The 23,854-nt window shown below is 39.9% G+C and overlaps 1 protein-coding gene across 1 annotated transcript in view; it reads right to left on the bottom strand.

The window, feature by feature from the left end:
- Nucleotides 1-23,854, bottom strand: part of LOC140364421 (guanine nucleotide exchange factor VAV3) — a 127,674-nt gene that overhangs the window by 46,779 nt on the left and 57,041 nt on the right. Inside the window, exons 3-11 of the mRNA XM_072450540.1 lie at nucleotides 14,215-14,273; nucleotides 10,318-10,383; nucleotides 7,445-7,550; nucleotides 6,871-6,966; nucleotides 5,092-5,160; nucleotides 4,884-4,987; nucleotides 4,004-4,103; nucleotides 3,417-3,512; nucleotides 10-78 (exon numbers count right to left, since the gene is read on the bottom strand). Of these exons, the coding sequence (XP_072306641.1) occupies nucleotides 10-78; nucleotides 3,417-3,512; nucleotides 4,004-4,103; nucleotides 4,884-4,987; nucleotides 5,092-5,160; nucleotides 6,871-6,966; nucleotides 7,445-7,550; nucleotides 10,318-10,383; nucleotides 14,215-14,273 (765 nt within the window). The remainder of the gene's footprint in view (nucleotides 1-9; nucleotides 79-3,416; nucleotides 3,513-4,003; nucleotides 4,104-4,883; nucleotides 4,988-5,091; nucleotides 5,161-6,870; nucleotides 6,967-7,444; nucleotides 7,551-10,317; nucleotides 10,384-14,214; nucleotides 14,274-23,854) is intronic.

Raw genomic sequence — 23,854 nt, 5'->3', positions numbered from 1 at the left:
TTTCTGTACCTTCATTGCGTCCAGTGCTTTGCGTAGATTGCCCTTGTCCATGGAGTCGTGTGTGTGTTTCACCAGCTCCTATTGAACAAAGACAAATTATATTCAGTATATTTTTACAGTACAATCCTCTGTACTGTGGTCAAACTGTTTTTTTTATTAATAGAGAGCTCGTGAATCGTTATGAAGCTCAACCACTTTGAGGTTTCAAAGGTACATTTACTGTTTAGGACAGTGTAACTTTAAAAGGGAGAAGAACAGGGAGGACATTCAGCACTTTGTTGGAGCCAGGGGTCAATGTCACAATGCTGAGGTTGGCACAAAGCCTGGCATAATATGTGCTGCTGCTGCTGCTGCTGATTCGACCACCAGGCAACGCTACAATAGACTTTCTGGGAAGGAAACTCATCTTTAAAATGAGCATAAGATCTATAATTGTATGTAAAATATGCATTGGAAACTTTATAAACTGCAACATTATTAAAGCATGTCAAGTTTTGGACTGAAAATAATCGCGTCGTGGACATAAGTTACGACACAGCTGGTTAGTTTCCATCGAGTCTTATCTGACCTTTTATTTATCTATTTCTTTTTGTTCAACAACTGACAAAAACACAATGTGACTGCAAGACCTGTTAAACAGAACCTGAATGTTGTAATGTCCAGTCAAATCAACCATTCTGGGATGAATCAGGGTTTGTCCTCCAAACCAACAAATACAAAAATGACCCTAAAATAAAATAGGACCTTTAAACGGATTACAGTTTTTCTTACTTTATGACAAATCCCTAAACTCATTTTTTGTTAAATCAGCTTGAGCTTTTAAAGAAGAATCGTCAAAACCCAAATAATTCCCGTTCCAGACTCCAATAGGCGCAATTTCAATCAGATTTCCAGATTTCCCCGTGTAGAGCTCGTGACCACTTAAATCAGGCAGCAGAGATTAAAACTACTCAAGTTCACAGCCATTTTGTTTGCACTTTAAAGCGTTCAGAAACAGCTTTGGTTTGAATTGGGGCTCATTTCGTTCAAGCGTTTTAGGGAAAATCAGCCGCAATGATAAGGCTATTCATATTCTGACAAGTCTACGGGGTAAAATAATGAGAAATTGACTTCATATCCTGGCCATCCATCTACAGATAATCTAATAGTTACAGATTTACAGTGACATGTCCCTAAAACAGTAAAAGCAAGAATATTAAGGAGAATTGTCACTCCCCACATGGAGGTACAAACTGTTGATTCAGTGGCTTTAGATACGAAATGAAAAAAATGTAATTGGGAAAAGAATCCAGTCCAGGGGAAATGCATCAGATAGCGGCGTATGCGGTCGGCTATCTCAGGTGTGAGCCCCATCTTGAAATTGCTGGCCCGGCGCTCGGCTGCAGCGTAAACAAGACATCTAGAGCGGGCCGAGCGGGATAAGGGAGGAGGCCATGCATGTCCTCCACACCGGGCCCGAACACACAGCGCGGGGGGGGGGGGGGGGGGGGGGGGGGAGCTATCCGTCCACTGCCACCGCTCAAATCCTCTGTGTCAGTCAAGCTCAACCGGGGCATTATTATCAGTAGTCTGCGCGACAGGGGACTATTCATCACACGGAGGAGATACAGGGGGGAGGGCGGGGCCACGGGGCCGAGATGGGAGTTACAGAAGATGGAGTTACAGAGTCGTGTCGTGGTGGGTTTGAGGTGAAAGAAGGAAAAGCAATGAGGAGACAAGTGACAAGACAAGTGGGTCTTAGTGTGGTCGAGGCACAACTTCAGCAGGGGCGATATTAGGCCTTATTGACAAGAATGTATGTCTACATTTTTGTTGTAGCCTGATAATGATAGTCAATCCAGCAGAAATGTGTTAAAACATGTCTGCAAATGTTTTAGTGGTGGTTTAATTAGCAGATAAATGTGAAATATCTAGTCTTGTTCTAGTTCTAGTCCTGTTCTAGTCTTGTTCTAGTTCTAGTCCTGTTCTAGTTCTAGTCCTGTTCTAGTTCTAGTCCTGTTCTAGTTCTAGTCTTGTTCTAGTTCTAGTCTTGTTCTAGTTCTAGTCTTGTTCTAGTTCTAGTCCTGTTCTAGTTCTAGTCTTGTTCTAGTTCTAGTCCTGTTCTAGTTCTAGTCTTGTTCTAGTTCTAGTCTTGTTCCAGTTCTAGTCTTGTTCTAGTTCTAGTCCTGTTCTAGTTCTAGTCCTGTTCTAGTTCTAGTCCTGTTCTAGTTCTAGTCTTGTTCTAGTTCTAGTCTTGTTCCAGTTCTAGTCTTGTTCTAGTTCTAGTCCTGTTCTAGTTCTAGTCCTGTTCTAGTTCTAGTCCTGTTCTAGTTCTAGTCTTGTTCTAGTTCTAGTCTTGTTCTAGTTCTGTTCTGTCCTGTCCCAGTCCCAGTCCAGTCCCAGTCCAGTCTTGGTCTAGTCTTTTTCTAGTCTAGGATTAGTTCAGAATTATGTCGCAGTTTAATGTCAGTGTTTAATGTATTGTTCAGTCACATTCACACATCAGTGAGTAAAAACAAACATGACTGAAGACCGTCTCGCCCCGTCACACAACAACAATTACTTAAATTCCTCTTACATTTGAAGAACTCGAGTCAAGAGTGCTACACATTAATCTATCTTCTGCCAAGTTAAAACACAGTGTGCTTTGTACAAAGTGGGATCAAAAAGACATAAATGAATGGCAATTACATAGTATTGCAGTATGATATGTATCTTTAAGGTTAAAAACACACGTGCTCATAGAGATGAAATGGAACACGAAATGTAAAGATGTTAATAGCGTGGATGACACTGACACTAGTGTAACTTAGATGACCTTAATAATAATCAAGTTACTATAATAGAGAGAGCAGTGCTTCTAATTCACCTTGTACTTGCAGATCTCTCCATATAAATACACCTGCTTTGTGCTGCCGCTGCTCTCGTCCAGCCTTACATCATTCCTCTGTCACTTCTCCTTGAGCATCTCGATAAAACGGCAATTACTCACAAGGCGGGGGCCATAATGAAGCAGCCGTGATAGACAGCCAAATCTCAGGGGCCCCAGGATGGACTCAAATGTGGTCAAGAGCACCCCCGGTGGACACATTTGACGCTGCTTCACATTTTTGAGAGGCGGCGTGACAGTGAATGAGGCGTTGACGGCTTGAAAACTCCCTGATGGGCTCTGTCTGTCATCTGCACATTTAGTCAAGGCCTTTTGCTTCAAGTTTATATTCTTTTTGTCATTCAGAATGGCTCGTCTTGACGTCATATAACAGAAAAGGTTCAAAAGAGAATGATAGATATGAATGGAAAAGACTGAAACACAGATGACAGAGAATTATTTGGCTGTCAAAAGCTGAAATATATATGTGTCTATTCCATTTGTCAGACGTGTGATGAAAATGCGGGGAAATACTATCTTGATACACTAAATCTTGATTGTTGTGTACCTGTAGAAGTAGATGGTACTTCAAAACTCGCTGCATAGGAACAACCAGAAGATCTCGCAGGGTAAACTTCCCGTAGTTTGCTCTTTTCGAACATTCCTGAGAAAAGACACAAAACATAATTTAAAAACACAATTAAAAAACTGTAGTTTCTTTCATCTTGCCATGTGGTCTCATAATAGATTTCCATTTGCTTATTTATTTTAAATATTGGTTAGTCTGCTTGTGGTTTATTTAACAATGACTGTGTTTCAGTATTTGATTTTCAAACTTTCTGTTCAGCTCTGCAAGGTGACTGCTCTTTTGCTCCACACAAATACATTTATTACGTTTGTTTGATTCGTTCTGATATAGATCAAGCTCATTCCAAAACTGTAAAACTCACAACTTAACTCATCAATTCACCATGTTTTGTACATTCAATGGTTTCAATGAGCTGTTAAACACATATAAATGAACCAAAGCAGAAAAACAACACAGTATGTTTCCTGCAGTACCTCAGATGTACACACGAGGGCGGTGTCTGACCACTCACAGACAGACAGTAAAGAATGAGGCTGATCTTATTATTGCAAAGATATATATTTCACCTCGAGCTTCATGCGGACGTCCTCTCTGTCTTTACAGATGTTGTCCAGTGTGGCGATGGCCGTCTCCACGTGACTGCAGTATTTCCCATAGATCAATAACCTGAAGCAAAAGGAGCAAAAGTTCACATAAAAGTATGGAGTTTTAGACATTATTTTAACTATAATCATTAACTTCAGTTGTAGTCATCTGGACTCAGTTGGAAGTTCTAACTGAGTCCAGATGACTACAACTGAAGTTTTTTCTACTATGGAACACGCCTGGACGAATGAGGGATTACACCGACATATAATCATTAACGTAATCTTAATCTTATCACTTACTACCCTAAAATATACAATCGTTTCATGGTTTGCATATTCAAACTATTCTGGTTGCAGTTTTGGGAGATTTTCAAGTTTCTAATGAACAGTATTTATCACATACAAAACTTACGACACATGTATGGGATAAATACACTGGGTACATTTACATGAACAGAAACAGATAACTGTAATATCAGATAATCTAATAAATAGACCAGCTGTTTAGTGAAATTTGATCATCAAAATGAAGTATCTGTTGTATTTTTATTAAAATCCATAATACTTTGTCTTTCAATCTTTAAAAAAATGTATTTTATTTTTGTTTTTGTTGTTTTCATGTTCTTTTTTTGCATGATCTTGCATGACGGATGTGAACAATCAGAAATAAATCCAATTAGTCATATCAACTGTAACTGTCACGATAATGATTCATATTTTCTAAAACATCATTTCAATTATCAGTATTTTTTAATTGACATAGACAGACAGATATAGCTTTTGCAAAGTCCGTGTACATAAAGAGTGATGGGAGCGGGTGGGATTTGGGAAGGTTACACAGTCTGACAGTTGTACTTGCCTCTCTTTGAAAGTGATAAATATCTGGTAGAGGTTTTGGGCACTTCTGTGTAGCACGGAGTCTTGGATTTCAAGCAGCAAACTTTTATGAACTTTGACCAGATCCTGAACAAAAAAAGAAGAATCAAGAATGGTTTGTGCAGTCATTGAAAGTGAACATGATCAACCGTCCTTGAGCGACAGTTGAACTTCAAAGTAAAATGACTTACCGGTATATTCACGAACACATTTTCAGTCTCGCTCGCGGATAAGAAGCCGGCGAGGGGCGACATGAAGTGCTGCAAGAGAGCATGAAGAGAATGAGGTTTGTCCCTCTGGGGTAATGGTGCGAATGGGGAAAGTCGTTTGGCCCTTGCTATTATTTAATGTGAAGTAGCAAAGCGCCGCCGTCAGCAAAAGCGAGGAGTCTGTCTGGGCCCCGGCAATAATCTCACTTTCCGAGTTTGAAATGTAACGACTTTTTTCCCCTTCCAGTGTCGCGCGGTCGCCTCTACATCTCAAAGTGCGAGCTAAACTTGTACATCCACTTCACAGCCAAAGTCATTTAGTGCGACGCTCCTCTGGGAAATCAGCAGCGGGACTTTTTTCCGAGATGCACACAACAGGGAAGATGAGTGGCTGTGGGTGGAGGTAGACTGCGGCGCACGCAAAGTAAAAGCATTCGAGTTATGAGGGACGTAGAGGTCTCAAAGATGCGTCTGTTTATTGCTAATGACAAGACTAAACCAGGAACAAAGCGAGACTAAACCAAAACTCATACAGGACTTTAAATCAATCTACAACAGAACTAAGGGCGAGTTCACTACATTAAAGGTGCCATAACATGCTTTTTTTCACGTTTCGTAGTCCATCCTAAGTGTATAATTGATAATAATAAGGGTTGTGCAACACCCATAACATAATAGTTACGATGATGCGTGCCTGTGGTTATGACGCGGTCTTGCATCCACCGCCCGTCAGTTTGGAGATTCGAGGACAGGAGATAGTCTGTAATATAGCTAAACACTGCGGGAATCAATCAAAAAAACACTCTGGGTACATATATGAAGCACAAATAGAAATGTAAGAAGGTTAAAAGCTCTGAAAAGTCGATTTTGCATGTTATGGGACCTTTAAACTCAACTACGACTATACCAGACCTAAACCAAGACTAGACCAGGACAGAACCAGACTAGAACGAGACCATGAACCAGGGATTAAAGCAGGACTAAATCAGGATTTGACCAGGACATAAACCCTACGTCTACAAGAAGACAGAACATATTGAATAAACCAAGACGTTATTTGGGCCTAAATTGAGCCAATCCTGATGTGGACTCCCTTTGGTCCTGTTCTAGTCCTTGTTCAGTGATGCAGTCCAGCTATAGTTTTGGATTTAGTCCTGGTTTAGACCCAATTTGCAAGTGGTTCCCATCCCAAACCGGGAAGAGGACCTGAGCCTAGGCCAGAACTGATCCAGGACTACACCGGTACTATACAAGGGCGAGCACGACCAAGTCTCAACCAGAACTAAGCCCGAATGAATGAACAAAACGAGGTCTAAAGTGGAACTAAACCTGTTCTAAACCAGGACTAAACCAGGTCTCAGGGGGACAGAATCAAGTATATGACTAATCCAGGCACAAGTCTGTTCAAACCATATCCAAACCGGGACTTAACCCCCATAACATCAGTATAATACCTCAGACAGAATTATTACAATAGATTTGACACTGTTTGAAATGTATGCTAGTTATCACGCTGTATATGTATGAGTGTATGTTTATTATATTTATTAATAGGCTACATTATGTATTTATTTATTTATATATATAGACTTTTATATTGATGTGTTTTTGCCAATAAAGATCATGCTACCGTACAATCCTGCGCGTTCATTAACATGCACTGTCCTGACAAAATTAAAACAAATAGTAATAAATAACCTGGTGAATTATTGCTCAGCTGCTCGTTCAGATTCATGTCAAATGTATTGATTTGTTCAGTACCCTCTCTATGGACTCCAGGGTCTCCGTGTACTTCTCCTCCGTTTGTTTGATCTCGGTTAAACAGCAACTCCTGATGTCCGACTGCTTCTGACATGTCTGCACATAATACAGAAACCATAAAAACACACACAGAGTTCACACGGGAGACACATGTCAGACACGTGTTAAGAAAGATCATATCAGAGAGTGAGGGAAAAAAGATATAGGAAAGTTTCTGCTGAAATCATGCCCTTGAAAACTTACACAAATATACACTCTCCTTAGTGACTTTCAAATTGACAAGTAAATGCACAATAAACCTCAGCTGAAGTGATGGAATGCAATTTACTTTGAACAAATTGTACTTTTCCTACAATGTTTACTGAGAAAATATGGCTATTGGTATGTTTTCTATATTCATTTAATTGTTTTGTCAGATATTGTCACAAACAATTCATCCAAATCCAATGTTATATCCGAATGATAACTCCGCAGTGATGTTTACTTATTTGTATTAAGCATTTTAAATAATACATTCAATTCTCATCACGACTGATACTGGAGTGCAATTCAGAGAGATGTGAGAGAGACTGACCGGAGGAGCAATGGCTTCTGTTTTCATCAAATCTTCATAAATCTCTCCTCCATCTTCATCATCGAAAACACAGTCGTACAAGTCCTCCTCGTCCTCCACTTTTTCACTGTAAGCAACAGAAAGCAATGATTTTGACATTTAAATCACATATAAGAAGCATCTGCTGCTTTCAAACTTGATTTTAATACTTTCCTACAAATCTTGTTAGAGGGACAACACTTAATCCTCAGCTGTGAAAGTGGCTTACACACATAAGTCTGACTGAAGCCATTATTGCACCAACGGCACCAAACGCATGACTCAGGCTTTACGCTGGGGTTTGTGCCCTGTAAATGGACTCGGATCTCAGTAATCAATATTTTATAGTACTAGTACACACCATGTATAAGTCAGCAAGCAGGGACATAGTGCACTGTATATTCAGACACAGAGAAGGAAAAGTGTGTGCTAAAAATGCATCAAGCTGTTTTAAACTATGTATCGAGTTTTAAACAATGTGATATGAATCTATAATAAAACTAGTATCAAAGCTAGATATTCATTATTGAGTATTAAACAGAACAACATAACGATCTTTCCTGAACAGTGTTAGAATTACAGGTGGGCACAGGGAGCAGGGAGGGCACAAGGAGGGCGGGTACAGGGAGGAGGGAGGGCACAGGGAGGAGGGGTAGGAGGGCGGGCACAGGGAGGAGGGCGGGCACAAGGAGGGCGGGTACAGGGAGGAGGGCGGGCACAAGGAGGGCGGGTACAGGGAGGAGGGCGGGCACAAGGAGGGCGGGCACAGGGAGGAGGGCGGGCATAAGGAGGGCCGGCACAGATGAGCACAGGCGAGCACAGGGAGGCGGACAGACAGTGGGGACAATAGAGACGCGTTTGATCTATGTTAAGCTGCAAAATGATGTGTGTTTCATTACAATCCGACTCAGATTCACAGAAGAAATTGCCTAATGAGGAAATTAATTAAATGCAAAGGTGCATGTTTCGCAGGAACAGTGGTCAGCCTTTCATGAGACAGCCAACTCGCCCCGTATGAAACGATCACCTCTTGCTATGAAACGATCACTTCTTGCTATGAAACGATCACCTCTTGCTATGAAACGATCACCTCTTGCTATGAAACGATCACCTCTTGCTATGAAACGATCACCTCTTGCTATGAAACGATCACCTCTTGCTATGAAACGATCACTTCTTGCTATGAAACGATCACCTCTTGCTATGAAACGATCACCTCTTGCTATGAAACGATCACCTCTTGCTATGAAACGATCACCTCTTGCTATGAAACGATCACCTCTTGCTATGAAACGATCACCTCTTGCTATGAAACGATCACCTCTTGCTATGAAACGATCACCTCTTGCTATGAAACGATCACCTCTTGCTATGAAACGATCACCTCTTGCTATGAAACGATCACCTCTTGCTATGAAACGATCACTTCTTGCTATGAAACGATCACTTCTTGCTATGAAACGATCACCTCTTGCTATGAAACGATCACTTCTTGGCGTCTGAAGACAGCGTCTCTGTGCGTCAGTCAGTTTGCAGCGCAGCTGGAGAACGCGTTTACTGCGCGGGAGATCAGTCTGTTATTATCTGACAGATGTTGCAACACTTAACTTTTCCGCTCATTAGAGAAACGAGAGGGAAAGATGGAAAAGGTTTTTGTATGTTACGGCAATCAGCCAATCCCATCGCTGCATTCAGCGACGTTTTGGGCAGATTAAAGTCAGTCACAGAGTCCAGTGTGGGATGTTCTGATCAGTGCAAAAGCAGAACTCTGCTTCACATGAGTGTTACATCATTGAAAAGGATTGAAGTTTAGTCATCTGGACGCTGATTAGAAAATCAAGACGTTTCTTCCAACTTCCATCCGAAAGTCATTTTCAACCTGCTGACTTGGTCTGAGAACACAGATTGATAATGACTTCAAAATGTCTTGATTTTCAAAATCCTCTTCAGGACCTTGACTTGTGCACATGTTCTCAAACTGGACCTTAGTGCTGCTGTTGATCATTACATTCTACTGTATAAAAAAAAGTTAATTATATCAAAATTAGTATCAAACATCATACATGAATTCACTCTCCAGTGTCAATGCAAATTTCATAAATTGCTTTTGTTTTTTCTTTTAAATTAAGACTTTTTTTTACAGGTTTCCGAAGACATAATTAGATTAAAATTAGAAAATGCAATTATTACCAATCAATTACCAACATACAAAAGTACAAACATACAATGACAATTATTGGTGACTAATATTATAATAATACATAGAATATCTACAGTTCAGAGGTGGGTAGTACTCAGATACATAACTTGAGGAACTTTCTAAAGAATCTATACTTCTTGGAGTAGTTTTCACACTGAATACTTTGAGCTCTTCTTGAATAATACTCAAGTGTACAAGTAACAAAAGCTTTATGTTGACAATATTACATTTCCTGGATAACTACTACAATTTCAAAGTGATAATACTCTTAAGTGAGTACAGTAACTGCTCCTGTTTCAGTTTCTGGTGCTGTTCTCGAGTGATTTATCGTCGACACATGAAGCCGTTTACAGTTTCAGTGGTCGACAACGGTGATTCATTTTTTCAAACTGATACATGATTGTAATAGAACAAGGAGTTGGACCAGTTTGTCGTGCGTTGGACAAAATCTGTAAAAAATATGACGCAAACTGAACAGATGATCGGCCACAGTCCCATATGGCTCGTGTTAAACTGAGCGCGGATTACTCATGCTGTGAACTGAGTTGGAGGTGGCGGGTTTCCAGGCTACACTCCGGGAACGTGTGTTTTTTCCATGCAAAAACATGGTGTAAAAGGTTTATCAAGTCTCTATGGACAGAAGAATGAGACGTACTCTATGAGATCTTCCAAATGGTTGTAGATTTCTTCATCCTGAACACTCTCCTCAGTCGGAAACGGCCTGGAAGAAAGGTTAAAAGAAGAAAGGTTAAAAGAAGAAAGGTTAAGCCACACTCTTTATTACAAATCATGTTAAACTACTTGATTCTGCATTTGGTTTTACAGTCTAGAAAGTCAACATGAAATACTGATTGTCAAAGGGAATTTATAAAGAGCGCTGCAAGCATTTTTCTTTTACAAAAGTAGCGGAAACTCCAGTTAATCCACCATTGCATAAAGGCGGCGAGTAATTGTGAAACCTGTAACAGGGAAGTGGAACAGGGAAGGCCTCAGCACTTAACGGATCAGATGTTGGGCCTTTTTTTAGTTTTCATTTCTAGTATTTTGGTGAGTTTTCTTTCTCAGCATAAAAAGCTTTCACGTGGAAACAACAGAAACTGTCCAGTCTGCAAATAAAGCTGGTTTATCTCAGTCACCCATAGATTTATATGGAACATTGTGACGTCAAAAGGTCATTTTCTGCCAATTCAAAGATTAGGACTAACACAGAAAACAGATTTTACAGAATTCTAATTCTCAGCCTAATTTATTAAAGTTTTAACTCAAAAATTCAGTAAGATATACTCTCAAATAGTAAATAAGAAAACAAAAATACCATTTCCCCATGTGGGACGATAAAGGAATATCTTAACTCTCGGTCTCCATCCATTCTCTTCATTGTTTTATACAAGCCTCCCCAGCACTGCCAAAGTTTTATTGATGATTTTACTGAGATGCTTTCAGTCATATGCACAGACTTTGATGGTTTGGTCATTACAGGTGATTTCAACGTGCATGTTGATAATATTTGTGACAGAAACGCTAAAGAGCTTGATGCTGTCCTTGAAACCTTCAGTCTTACTCAGCATGTGAGAGGCCCCACCCACAGCAAAGGACACACTCTAGATCTCATAATTACAAAGGGGGTAAATATTTCAAATGTTAATGTGATCAATGTTGCTCTGTCTGATCATTTCTGTGTCTTCTTTGACCTGTCTGTTTCTCCCCAATCTCCGGTTGGTCCTGCAGTTGTTCAGAGGAGACACATAAGTGATGGCACAGGTGCACTGTTTATGGAAATGATAAACTTTGAAAATGTCTCATGTTCTAATGTAAATGATTTGTTGAACTCTGTTACATCTAGTGTTTTGAATGTTCTGGACACCATCGCCCCTATAAAGGCTAAAATGGTTAAAAATAAGCAGAAGGCGCCGTGGAGAAATGATGATTCGGTCAGGGCACAGAAAAGGGAGTGCCGCAGGGCCGAACGGAAATGGCGCAAGTCAAAGCTCCAGGTTCAAAAAGAGATTTACAAAGAAAAGCTGAACATGTACAACCTAATCTTATGTAGAACTAGGGAAAGATATTTTTCTGAAATAATTGGAAGCTGCAGTAACAACTCGCGTGTCCTGTTTGCCACAGTAAACAGATTAACAAACCCTCCAGCTCAGCTGCCGTTAGAACTCATTTCCACATCCAAGTGTAATGAGTTTGCATTATTCTTTAATGACAAAGTTCAGGGCATTAAAAATGCTATAAATCCCACAATGCAAAAAATTACCCTAAAACCACCAAGACACTTAGAGCTAACTCACTTTGCACCAGTAACTGACAAAACTGTCCATGAGATCATCACCAGTCTGAGTTCATCTACATGCTGCCTTGATGTGTTACCCACCAGATTTCTAAAGTCTGTGCTGAACAGTTTGTTAGCACCATTCACTCACATAGTTAACATGTCGCTTCAATCTGGAACATTCCCAATGTCTTTGAAAACTGCGGTCATAAAGCCTCTCCTAAAGAAGAGCAGTCTTGATGCCGCAGTACTGAGTCATTACCGGCCCATCTCTAATCTGCCATTTTTGGGCAAAGTCCTTGAAAAGGTTGTTTACCAACAGCTCACAGATTTCCTCTTAATAAACAACTCATTTGATGTTTTTCAGTCAGGTTTTAGACCTCATCACAGCACTGAGACTGCTCTTGTCAAGGTGACAAATGACATCCGCCTGAACACTGACACGGGCAAAGCCTCAGTCTTAATTCTGTTAGATCTGAGTGCTGCTTTTGACACTGTCGATCATGGGATCCTCTTACAGAGACTAGAGGACTGGGTGGGCATCACTGGCACTGCCCTAAACTGGTTAAGGTCCTATCTGGAAGACAGGAAGTACTTTGTTGAAATTGGTAGCTGTGTCTCGGACCACATGACCCTGACCTGTGGAGTGCCCCAAGGGTCAGTCCTGGGTCCCCTTCTGTTCAACCTCTACATGCTGCCGTTGGGTCAGTTGATACGCAGTGAAAATGTGTCCTATCACAATTATGCAGACGACACTCAGATCTATGTTTCACTATCGGCAGGTGACTATGGACCAGTAGATTCACTCTGTCACTGCATCCAACAGATCAGTTTGTGGATGCAAAACAACTTTCTCCAGCTGAACTCAGACAAGACTGAAATAATCGTTTTTGGCCCACAGAAACAAAGAGAAAGTGTTAGCGGTCACCTCCAGAGTCTCGCTCTAAAACCTACAAACCAAATTAGAAATCTGGGGGTAATAATGGACTCAGACTTGAACTTTAATAGCCACGTCAAATCAATAACATCAGCAGCTTTTTACCATCTAAAAAACATTGCCAAAATCAAAAATATAGTGTCAAAACCAGATTTAGAGAGACTTATCCATGCGTTTGTCTCCAGTAGATTAGACTACTGTAACGGCCTGCTCACTGGTCTCTCCAAACGAGCTGTAAAACAGCTGCAGTACATCCAGAACGCTGCTGCTCGGGTCCTGACCAGAACCAGGAAGTATGATCACATTAGTCCTGTTCTCAGGTCTCTGCACTGGCTCCCTGTGGCTATGAGAATAGACTTTAAAGCAGCTCTGCTTGTGTACAAGTCTCTCCATGGCCTAGCACCAAAGTACATCTTGGATATGTTAGTGCCATATGAACCATCTCGGACTCTGAGGACCTCAGGGACCGGCCTCTTGCTGGTGCCCAGAGTCAGGACAAAACATGGGGAATCTGCGTTTCAGTTTTATGCAGCTAAAATCTGGAACAGTCTTCCTGAAGATGTGAGACAGGCTTCTACTCTGACAATGTTCAAATCTAAGCTAAAAACAGTTTTGTTTAGCTGCGCATATGACTGAAAGGATTTTTTCTTTGCACTCTTCTCTTTTGTTTGTGATTTTATTAGTTTAGAAAATCAGTTGGATTGATCATTTTTAATTTAGTTAATTTTATTGTATTTCTGTTTCTGTAATTTCTTTGTGATTTGAATGCATTTTTCCTGCTGTGAAGCACTTTGAATTGCCTTGTGTATGAAATGTGCTCTACAAATAAACTTGCCTTGCCTTGCCTTGCCTTAACTCTTATCTTATCTTGTTTGTAATAATTTTGTTCGAATATATCAACAAAATGAAGCAATACATTTCAAACTGGCTCTATTAATATTTCAGCTTTATATGTCCTAAATATGTGCAATTTTGACATTTGACATTTCTTTCCCGACATTTTTTTATGTAAACTACAGAAGAACTTTCACATTGATAACTCAAAATTAACTCTAAATTCAAGAAGTTTTTATTCACCTGAAGCATTTATGTATTTCACATATGATTCAATGACGTTATACTCGGGCAGTCAAAAGTCGGGTCTATATTGGCGTGCAAAATGGGGCGCTCAGATTTGTCAAAGCATTATTTTTGAAACACAATAACTGAAGACAAACATAACGTTAAAATAAACACCACAGACATGATTGCGTATTGATTGTGGCCCATCGAAGGAAGAAGTTTGGGCATTAACTACATCATAATGATATTGAATCGAAATCACAAATGAAGCCTTCTACCTGATTCCAGTTTGTTGTGTGATGGCTGCGTAGGAAAGCCTGGATAATGTGTCCACAACCTGTAATGAAATGAAGAAAGACAACATTTTAAATATTGTTCGACATGTGTACAAAATTATCATCAAGGTGGAAGATTAACTCCAAATAAGCAAAGCAAAAAATACCATCCTATTGCTGCATCTTTTATCTTATATCACTAATACCCATTCTACAGACATTATATGATAAAAGTACATTTTCCATGCAATTATATAAGCACAATTTAGGCATTCTACACATAATTTATCTCGTTTATGTCACCAAAGTCTCATTATAATCTGTGCTATTCAACGTCAGGGTGTATTTTTCAAACACAACACTTGAGGGCAGCATTTACAGACTTTCCAACAAACCATGGCACCCTCCTGAACACAAACAGTCAATGAACCTTAACAGTTTCAACAAGAACTTCAGTCAAATCCATCATCCGCACGTCACTATTAACAACGACGGGGGAAAACACACGGACAAGCGGCTCTCGCGGTTCAAGTCCAGCCGCGATGGAGAGTCCACGTGTCCGTCACAGCGTCCGGTGCAGTTTCTGCGGTCGTCCTGGTATGAAGTGATCGGTAATTGATTGTGGGGTAAAGTCAGCCATGTTGTCCCACTGGCTGACATGTTTGCAGTAAGTATGACAAGCAATTTCACGCTGCGCTGCTCAGCATCCGCCATCGACCCGCATGTTTTCAAAAGCAGGACGTGACCCAGAGCAACTAATCACTGTTTAACAAGTGGAGCTAAGAAGGAATGACGTCTACTGACAGTTTAGTTACAGACGACAAACTATAATAGGCTTATCAAAGTTGGATGGAAATAAAAGTGTGACAATGACAAAGAGAGAACACTTAAATTTGGCCTGGTTGGTTCATCCCTGAATATTTAGAAACTCTAAAACTTCTAAAAGGACATTCAAAAGGGCACACGTTGTACATTTACACCCGAGGAAGGTTTATGACGACATCCACGACTAAAATATAACAATTTTACAACGATTTCAGGAACGTAATGATGTTCTGAACACCACCAATTGAAAGAGTAAGTGTTTTTTGTGAAGTATGTGAGTAATGCTGAGTACATGTTATTTCTAGGATTTCTTGTATTTGTCTTTTCCCTTCACCAAATCTATTATTGTATCTTTTATCACTTATGCAACATTAAAAAACATTTGTGGTTCAGCGCCTTCCAGGGCACAATGAAATAGTTAGTTTTCTTGCCTAACATGTTACTATCGCTCAAGTTTGTGACCAGCTTTAGGAAATCAAACTTTCTGAATGACAAAAAACTGTTTATGGGACAAAAACAGCCAGATAAAAAGCTTTTTACTTGTATGAGTATGTTTGGACTATAGATTATGACTGAAAGGATTTTTCTTTGCACTCTTCTCTTTAATTTCTTAAACCGTCTTGTGATTTCTGTCATTTCTTTGTGATTTTAATGCATTTTTCCGCACTTTGAATTGCCTTGTGTATGAAATGTGCACTACAAATAAACCTGCCTTGCCATGCCCAAACTTGTCACAATTATGATTTTCTTCTTTGTTCTCACTATTGTGACCTGAACAATCCCGATTATCGATTAACCTCGGAATCTTGACGTCCATAACGCTTTCTAAACGTGATAAAATACTGTATTGTTCTGGCGACATGCAGCGCCACCGTTTACCGTCTGGACAGTGGCCCGCGACACTAAAAGCGGCGGTTGTAGTATCGGGTCAGTAGTGACATAAGCTGAGGTGATCAGACTGTGCCATTGCGCCACAATAAAAGCTCACACCAGCTGCACATGTAACCAAGATACGTTTGCCTCCAGGCTAAAGCTCTCACGGATCAATACCGACCAGCCCCTGCCCCCAACACTGCACACGCCAAACACACAAACACACCAAGAAGACAACGGACAGAACAAACTGCTCATTCGAATCCCTAATACATCTTTAAACCATCAATGCGGCTTATTGCGATCGTCGCCCGACAGAAAATGACATCATCCCGTGTCTTGACGAAAACATGATTTCTGGAGCACCGCTGAGCAGGCCCAAGGCTCAAACTTCAAGTGTGAGGCCAATTTAATTATAAGTTGCAGATGGCTACGCGGAAGACAAGGGCCAGGAGCTAAGTGTGCAGAATGTCCACACACACGTGCAGTTTGAGGGGGGGAGAAGCATTTCCAACAGCGTGTGTCATGTGGGTGAAGTGTCTTGTCCAAGGACGCAACAGCCTTATGCGCGGGAATTGATCTTCGTTTTGGTGGGTGAAAGCTCGACACGATGAGCCACAGTGTTTTTTCCCCCTGCAGCTTCTGTTGTTCTACCTGTAAATAATGCTGAGTGAAGTTAGAGATCGTATTTAAGACCCATGGTTCACAATAGAGCTTGTCATCCTCCGCTCCGTCACAAGGAGCTGCGTTCGTTATGGTTCTGATTAAAGCTTAATAAGTGCCGTGCAGACGAGAGGAATGACGATGAGCTGTGACACGTGTTTAGGAAAGAGTGGGCGTATGTATGAAATATTGGTGGTTTTGTACTGCCCGGTGGTCTCTCATCCCACATCTCACTCCGTCATTTCCTGTCTAAAAAAGCCTACGTGCAACAAAATCTTTAGAAAAATAAAGAAAAGTGTATTAAAAGTGTTGTAAAAGCAATATCTTGAGATAAAATTAGCAAAATGAGTCGGCATCTAATTGCAAAACATGTTATTGATGGCAAACTCATAAGAAATTAGGCAAGGAATTAGTTATTTTTTTATATATACACTAGTAAATTCATGCATGTGAATACTGGCAATGCACAAAAGTTAAGAAAAGTGAATTGAGAAAGCCAGGAACAGATTTTGATACACGCGCCTTTGTACGGTTTGAAAATCAGGAACCCCAACAAGCATGTTTTAGGAATGCACAATAAATCACAATTTGAATGATTCATAGCAATTATCAAATCAATTAAAACACATCCTAACCCTGTAGGATAAAGCACAGGGCCGTGTTGCTGTGAGATGCTGTGAGGTGAACCAGCCACTCTGCCTCTTAATGTTATGCTTATGTATTATCGTGTTAAAATTCAAATGTAAATTCGGCTTACTGCATCAAACCGCACATTGACACGGGTGAATGCATTTTTCAGTGGCTGCTCCTCGTCCTCGTGCCGTATTAATCTGGGGACATTAAAGCTGAAGGTTTTCTCTCTCCGAAGTAGCGAAGGGCAGGAGCTCTCGGGGCCAAAGGCAGGTACAGAGCGTCCGCGATCCGCACACTCTCTGGACGTCTTCCCACGTTTCGCTGGCAGCGTTTCACAGGAGATGAGTCGTGAGGTGTTTTGGCTTCAGTGGCTGCATCTGACTCACAGATTCAGATGAGCAAAACTGCCCATGTGCAAGAGATTTAGACGCTCACATTATGTATTTCCCCAAAGTTCTCCAAGACTTTAAAAAGAACAATTGAATACAGACAAGGAAGCTGTTGGAGGGTCTGCAAACTGCTCGTCTTCATGGAGATGCTTTTACTTTGCTGGAAATGTTAGTAATTAAACTTATGAACGTCACGCCACAAGGCCAAGTTACAGGTCAGATCTGTGGAAGGCTATGTAGGGCACGGGCAATATGGGGGAAAAACAATTGGTTTTTATATAAATAGCTTTCAATATGAATTTTCTGAACATAAACTACACTTTAGATCATTGCTTTTTAACACCAAAAATAGTCACATTTCTGAAACGGTTGGAGTAGACCTCGATGAATGATCAAAAATGACTGAATCTTAATCTTGATTCAATTTCGATGAATTTCCGAGCCCTATAATAGTTTTTGTTTTAGCAATAAAAACACAAAATACAGGACAGATAAGTAAAATAGGTAAAATTGACAAAACAAGCAGGTAAAAAATTTAATAAATGCATTTTCAGTTCATATTAACTTGAAGTCATAGAGACAGTAATCAAGATGAATTTACGCTACTTTTAGAAGTTCAAACATATATTTTAGTGGACAATATTATTGTCCACTAAAATATTCCCATATCACATCCTCTTATTTATTAGTTTTTTGAAGCCCAGAAAGGACAGATCTTGCACTTTACATGTTAATAATTCATGATCCAAACGTGTAATCTTCTATAAATAACTTTATTGCTGGCACAGTAAACCTACAACAGGCTGTACATCGCACTAAAGAAAGTGTAAATACAAAGACCAAATTTCCCCGCACAGAAAATAAAGTATACACCTTCACTTTAAACGTACAAAGCAACAAGAGCCTTGTATTGCTCCTGTCTGTAATTGTTTTTTCTTTTTCCCATCTAGATGGAGTTGACCTTAACACATCCGTCTTAAAGTCTCACTAACCGCTGATCCCTGACATGATTTGATGTCTTGCCGGAGAGATCTCCTCTCCAGGACGGTTCAAAAGGCGCCATATTAGAGGAACTGTCCGGTTTGTTATAGGTCACTGGGGTCATGTAACAGATGAGGTGCACAGCAAGAGGAAGAGAGCGAGAGAAGGAACATGGAGGGACTGATGGAGCTTTTGATGGAGCTTTTGATGGAGCTTAATCATTGGCCCATGTCTGACCACTGCTGATGTAATGATCCACACCAGGCCAATTAAAAGAGGGTGAGGGAAGCGTCTGGAAAGATGAAAGACGACGTGAAACAGACAGAGTGTGTGTGGGCGGAGAGAACGGATAAAAGCTTCTGATCTGTGCTACCAGATCAATGTTAGCGTGAAATTATTTTGGGAACACTTTATTTTAGGGTAAACCTATTAAGATCTAACCAGCTGCTAAAGTGGTGGATTAAGTGTTCTTTAGTATTTATTCAGCTCTTATTCACGTCTTGTTTCCTATTAAAAAACTCCTTAAGATTTTGGTAATAAGCATGTTGTGAAGAGACCAAAAGAAATGCATTTTTAATTAATGCTTATTGGTGTTAAAAAAAATGTCTTAACATCATATACTAAAAGGCAGTAATGAGTGTTAAGAAAGATCTAATTAGAAGCAGAATCAGGTTAAGCATCAAATGCATTAAATACAAATGAAAATAAAATGTTTCTGTTATGCTTAAACTAGGGCTTTTCGATCACGTTTTTTAATTCAAATGTATTTTTTCAATTTCACTTTTAATCTTCGGTTACATTTCTTCCTTTAACTGACAGGGAATTGGCAGTGGACTTCTTGATTAAAAACCTGATCATAGACAATTAGAGACTCTAAATGCAATTAATTACACAGCCCTAGCTTGAACCTAATCAATTTTCTCTGCATGAAATAAAATTAAAATCAAAAACAAGTCAAAAGTGTCTGAGAGGGCTGCCATATATATACTGCAATTGAATCTAAATGACAAATAGCAAAGACTGCAGTGATTTAGAACAGCATTTGAAATAATTTCCTTTGCAACGAACAAATGATCCAGTCTACAATCAGTCAGAAATGCATGGGATTCTTGTATTAGTTTAGCAGGTCAAGAGTAGAATCCTATCAAAAGATGTAAAATGCTTATCAGAAACATATTTTATAAACTGTATTCTTCCCCAAAATTGTTGAGGTCTAGAAAGGTCTTAATAATAATAATAATAATAATAATAATAATGATCTTTTGCCTTTTGTATGTCTTTAGTGTACATCCAGCTTAGCATTTTGACACTTTCCTACTAGCATGAAATCATCAAACTGTACTATTATAACCTTTTAAATCTTTCATTTTTGGTCTGTTTATCTAAAGAAACATCATCATATGGACAACATGTTTTAAACCAAAGAGAAAAAGACACATCTCTGAATGTCTCTGGGCATCGGGGAAATGGGTGATGCTTTGAAAGTACAGCACAAGCGCCTTTATCTCACACAACGCAGCGACTGCCCCACTTTCTGTGTGCCCAGTGCTTTTCTCTCACTCCAAGTCTTTTCTTCCTTAAATTACTGATTAGCGTCTAAAAATAGGGAGGTGTTGCATAATCCCGAAACATCATAAGGGCTGGCAGTAAATTGATTTGATTACTTTTAATACTAGTCTTTCTAAAATAATTTAAATGTGATTCAACAGGAAGAAAATTGCAGTTTCCTGAGGCAGAGTAATTGACGACATGATGTCTGACCACTACAGTCCCTCCACACACCACATATGGACCGTTCACAACACAAATGACTTGATAGAAGAGAACACAGCTACAACAGCGTCCACTCGGCTGATGTAGGTCACTTTTTACACCTGAGACTCATCTTGTCTGCCCTTCTGGATAAAAATGTGTCCTCAGCTCTAGACGAGATAAACTAAACTTGTTTAATTGATAGCTTTTGGTCTCCCAGTTCAAAAATAATGTGACGTCACTGAGACATACACACACACACACACACACACACACACACAGACACAGACACACACACACAGACACACACACACACAGACACACAGACAGACAGACAGACAGACAGACACACACACAGACACACAGACACAGACACACACACACAGACACACACAGACACACACAGACACACACAGACACACACACACAGACACACACACACACACACACACAGACAGACACACACAGACAGACACACACACAGACACAGACAGACACACACATACACAGACATACACAGACACAGACACACACACAGACAGACACAGACATACACAGACATACACAGACACAGACAGACACAGACAGACACACACACACAGACACAGACAGACACACACATACACACACATACACAGACATACACAGACATACACACACACAGACACAGACACACACACACACACACACAGACACAAACAGACACACACACACACAGACACAAACAGACACACACACACACACACACACAAACAGACACACACACAGACAGACAGACACACACACACAGACACAGACAGACAGACACACACACAGACACACACACAGACACAGACACAGACACAGACACAGACACAGACACAGACACACACACACAGACACAGACACAGACACACACACACAGACACACACACAGATACACACACAGACACAGACACAGACACAGACACAGACAGACACACACACACACACAGACACACACACAGACACAGACAGACACAGACACAGACATAGACACACAGACACAGACACAGACACACACACACAGACACACACAGACAGACACACACAGTTTATATCATTGATTCAACTTTTATTCCGAACTCAAGGTCCAGGTGATTTTAAAAGACGGCCATTCCACTCTTATCATATTGCACTGAATTGTATCCTTATGCAAGACACTTATACCATCATTCGGTTCCTATGGCAACAGTTCAAGACTCTCATCGTTCTGAAACCCACGGATTACCTCCAAAACTGTCAATTGTTTCGTGCAATATATACCCGCAGTCACAACGACATACTAGGACTGTCAACCTTTAGCGGTTTAGTCTTATTTTATTTAGATAAGGCTTTCTATGGGACACAAGCAGAAGTTGGGTTTGAGTTAGCTGAAGATCTGTTGGTGAATCATAAGTTTAAGCTGCCTTTATTAATAAATACACTTAACTTTTCCAATGGAATTTCACTATAACTTATTGACGACTAATTTTATTGACCTATATTCAACCAGAAAAGTCCCTCAGACACAGGGAGAACATGCAAACTCAACACGAATTAGTCGTTGTAGTTGTTTTTTTCCCCTTTTTTTCCATAAACGCCTGTGTGTTTGTGGTCTTCAAAGTACAATTTGAGATATGGAAAAGGTTTTAAGAGCTTTTTCAAGTTTCAGACTGCTGCTCCCTTTAGTCGACTAATGGAGCAGCAGGGAATATCTTTAGTTTGGACTACAACCCTACTAAATAGAAGATTTGAATATATTTTCATGCATTGACCACACTGCCTTAATGTATTTATGTAACTATATCGATATGCACCGACCTAATATGATACCATGTAAATATACTGACCACACTGCCTCCCAAAGACCTTGCAGCGTGCTCCAGAGGTCAGTGACATAAGGCTAAAGGTTATGCAACATTCGCACCCTCGTTTTGTCAGTCCATAAGTGTTCAATATAACATACACAGTTGATGGAAAAGCCGTTTTAGTTCTGTTGTGGTTAGTGATCTTTAAAAGCCATGTACGTCAAAGACAAATGGGGATCAGCTTATTTGTGGCCACTATTACTATGAGGTTTAGACACGTCAGATACAAGAGCTCAAGAGAAGTCCTAAAGATAGGCAACCACAGGTGCATTATGTTCCACAGTATGGCAGTAAAACAGAGCGAACTTGCAGGTGTTTTTCTGCTGGAGAAAGTTCACTAAAAACCATGCATTCTTGAGCGGAGTCTCACCTCTCCACAGATCTGACCTTGACTTGGCCTGTTGTCATCACCTGCTGGTCTCCATGGAGATAGATATGTTTAATGCTGCGTTCATGTGGTCCTCAGGTGCTCGGGAACAGAGATGACAAGTCAGGGTTATGACTACAGGTAGTTTGCTTTTTATCTCAAGAAGACCAGACTAGAAAAATCTCGGAGTCCACAATTTAGCGGCGTTTAAAGAAGCGAACAACAGTGTCATTGTTAGCTTTTCTAAAATCTAACACTTAACATAAGCATCCTACCGTTTTTATTCAAGCTAGCTGATGTTACATAGGTAATTACTTATGAAATCTGTTTCTCTTATGATGTGGAAGACTGACTAAACTCCCAAATTGAGTAATGGTTAGTCAGGGAGCTTAAACTTTTAACATAAATTAACAAATCAGCTAAATGATTAACATAAATTGACCCAAATTCTCAAGTCGTTTTCCCGACTTTTGTGAGTGTTAAAAAAAAAAATCCTGAGTTACTGAGAACGACATGAACGTCCATAAGGCAATTTAAATACATTTCATTTAAAAAAAAAAAAAAATTGAAAATGTGTTCTTACAGACAATTACAAAGACATGCATGTGTTAGGTACAAATTGGAAACTCTAAATTGGCCCTATGGACAGATGTTGAAAATTAGCATATTCTGCTATAACACTTAAAAAACATAACATCTGGTTTGTCCAATGCTATGTCCATATTAAATAAATAAAATAAATACAAATTGAACAACTATTTATTCTTATTTTCACTAAAGACATGAAATAATTGTAACCGAGTGTTTCAAACTGATTCAAAACAGAGAAACACTAATGACAATAGACGCTCATTTGTTTTGCAGATATTGAAATCAAATCTGTTCGAGCCGTAACACATTTCCACGGCATAATTCAGTGTTTTCATATCTCCTCCAGCAGAACACATCCTCTGTCGGACCAACGCAGCCTGTGCAAAGAAGCTAATAAAACCCTGATTAGCTCAGAGAAAAAAAAGTAGCTAATGTTTGGCAATCAGTGACATGGCGCATTAACGACCATTATGCATAATTAGAGTGTTGGATACACAGAGGAGCAGCTGATCAGGAGGCAGACCACGTTTTGCCATTGTCACCAAAACTCAATCATTTTCCTCATTAGTTTGAACTCATCAAATACATTTCCAAATCACTTATTCTTAGGATCAATTTAGGCAAGTCATCTAATTCTATCCTTATTCGACATCCTGTTTTCTCACTCGACTAACTTAATCTCCTCTTTTACTAAAATAAGT

This window comes from Eucyclogobius newberryi, unplaced genomic scaffold (genome assembly GCF_026437365.1).
Source record: "Eucyclogobius newberryi isolate DKJ021-1_F unplaced genomic scaffold, fEucNew1.0.hap1 SCAF_18, whole genome shotgun sequence".
Classification (NCBI taxonomy): domain Eukaryota; kingdom Metazoa; phylum Chordata; class Actinopteri; order Gobiiformes; family Gobiidae; genus Eucyclogobius; species Eucyclogobius newberryi.
The sequence above is the reverse complement of the archived record's forward strand: the minus strand, read 5'-3'. Positions and strand labels throughout refer to the sequence as shown.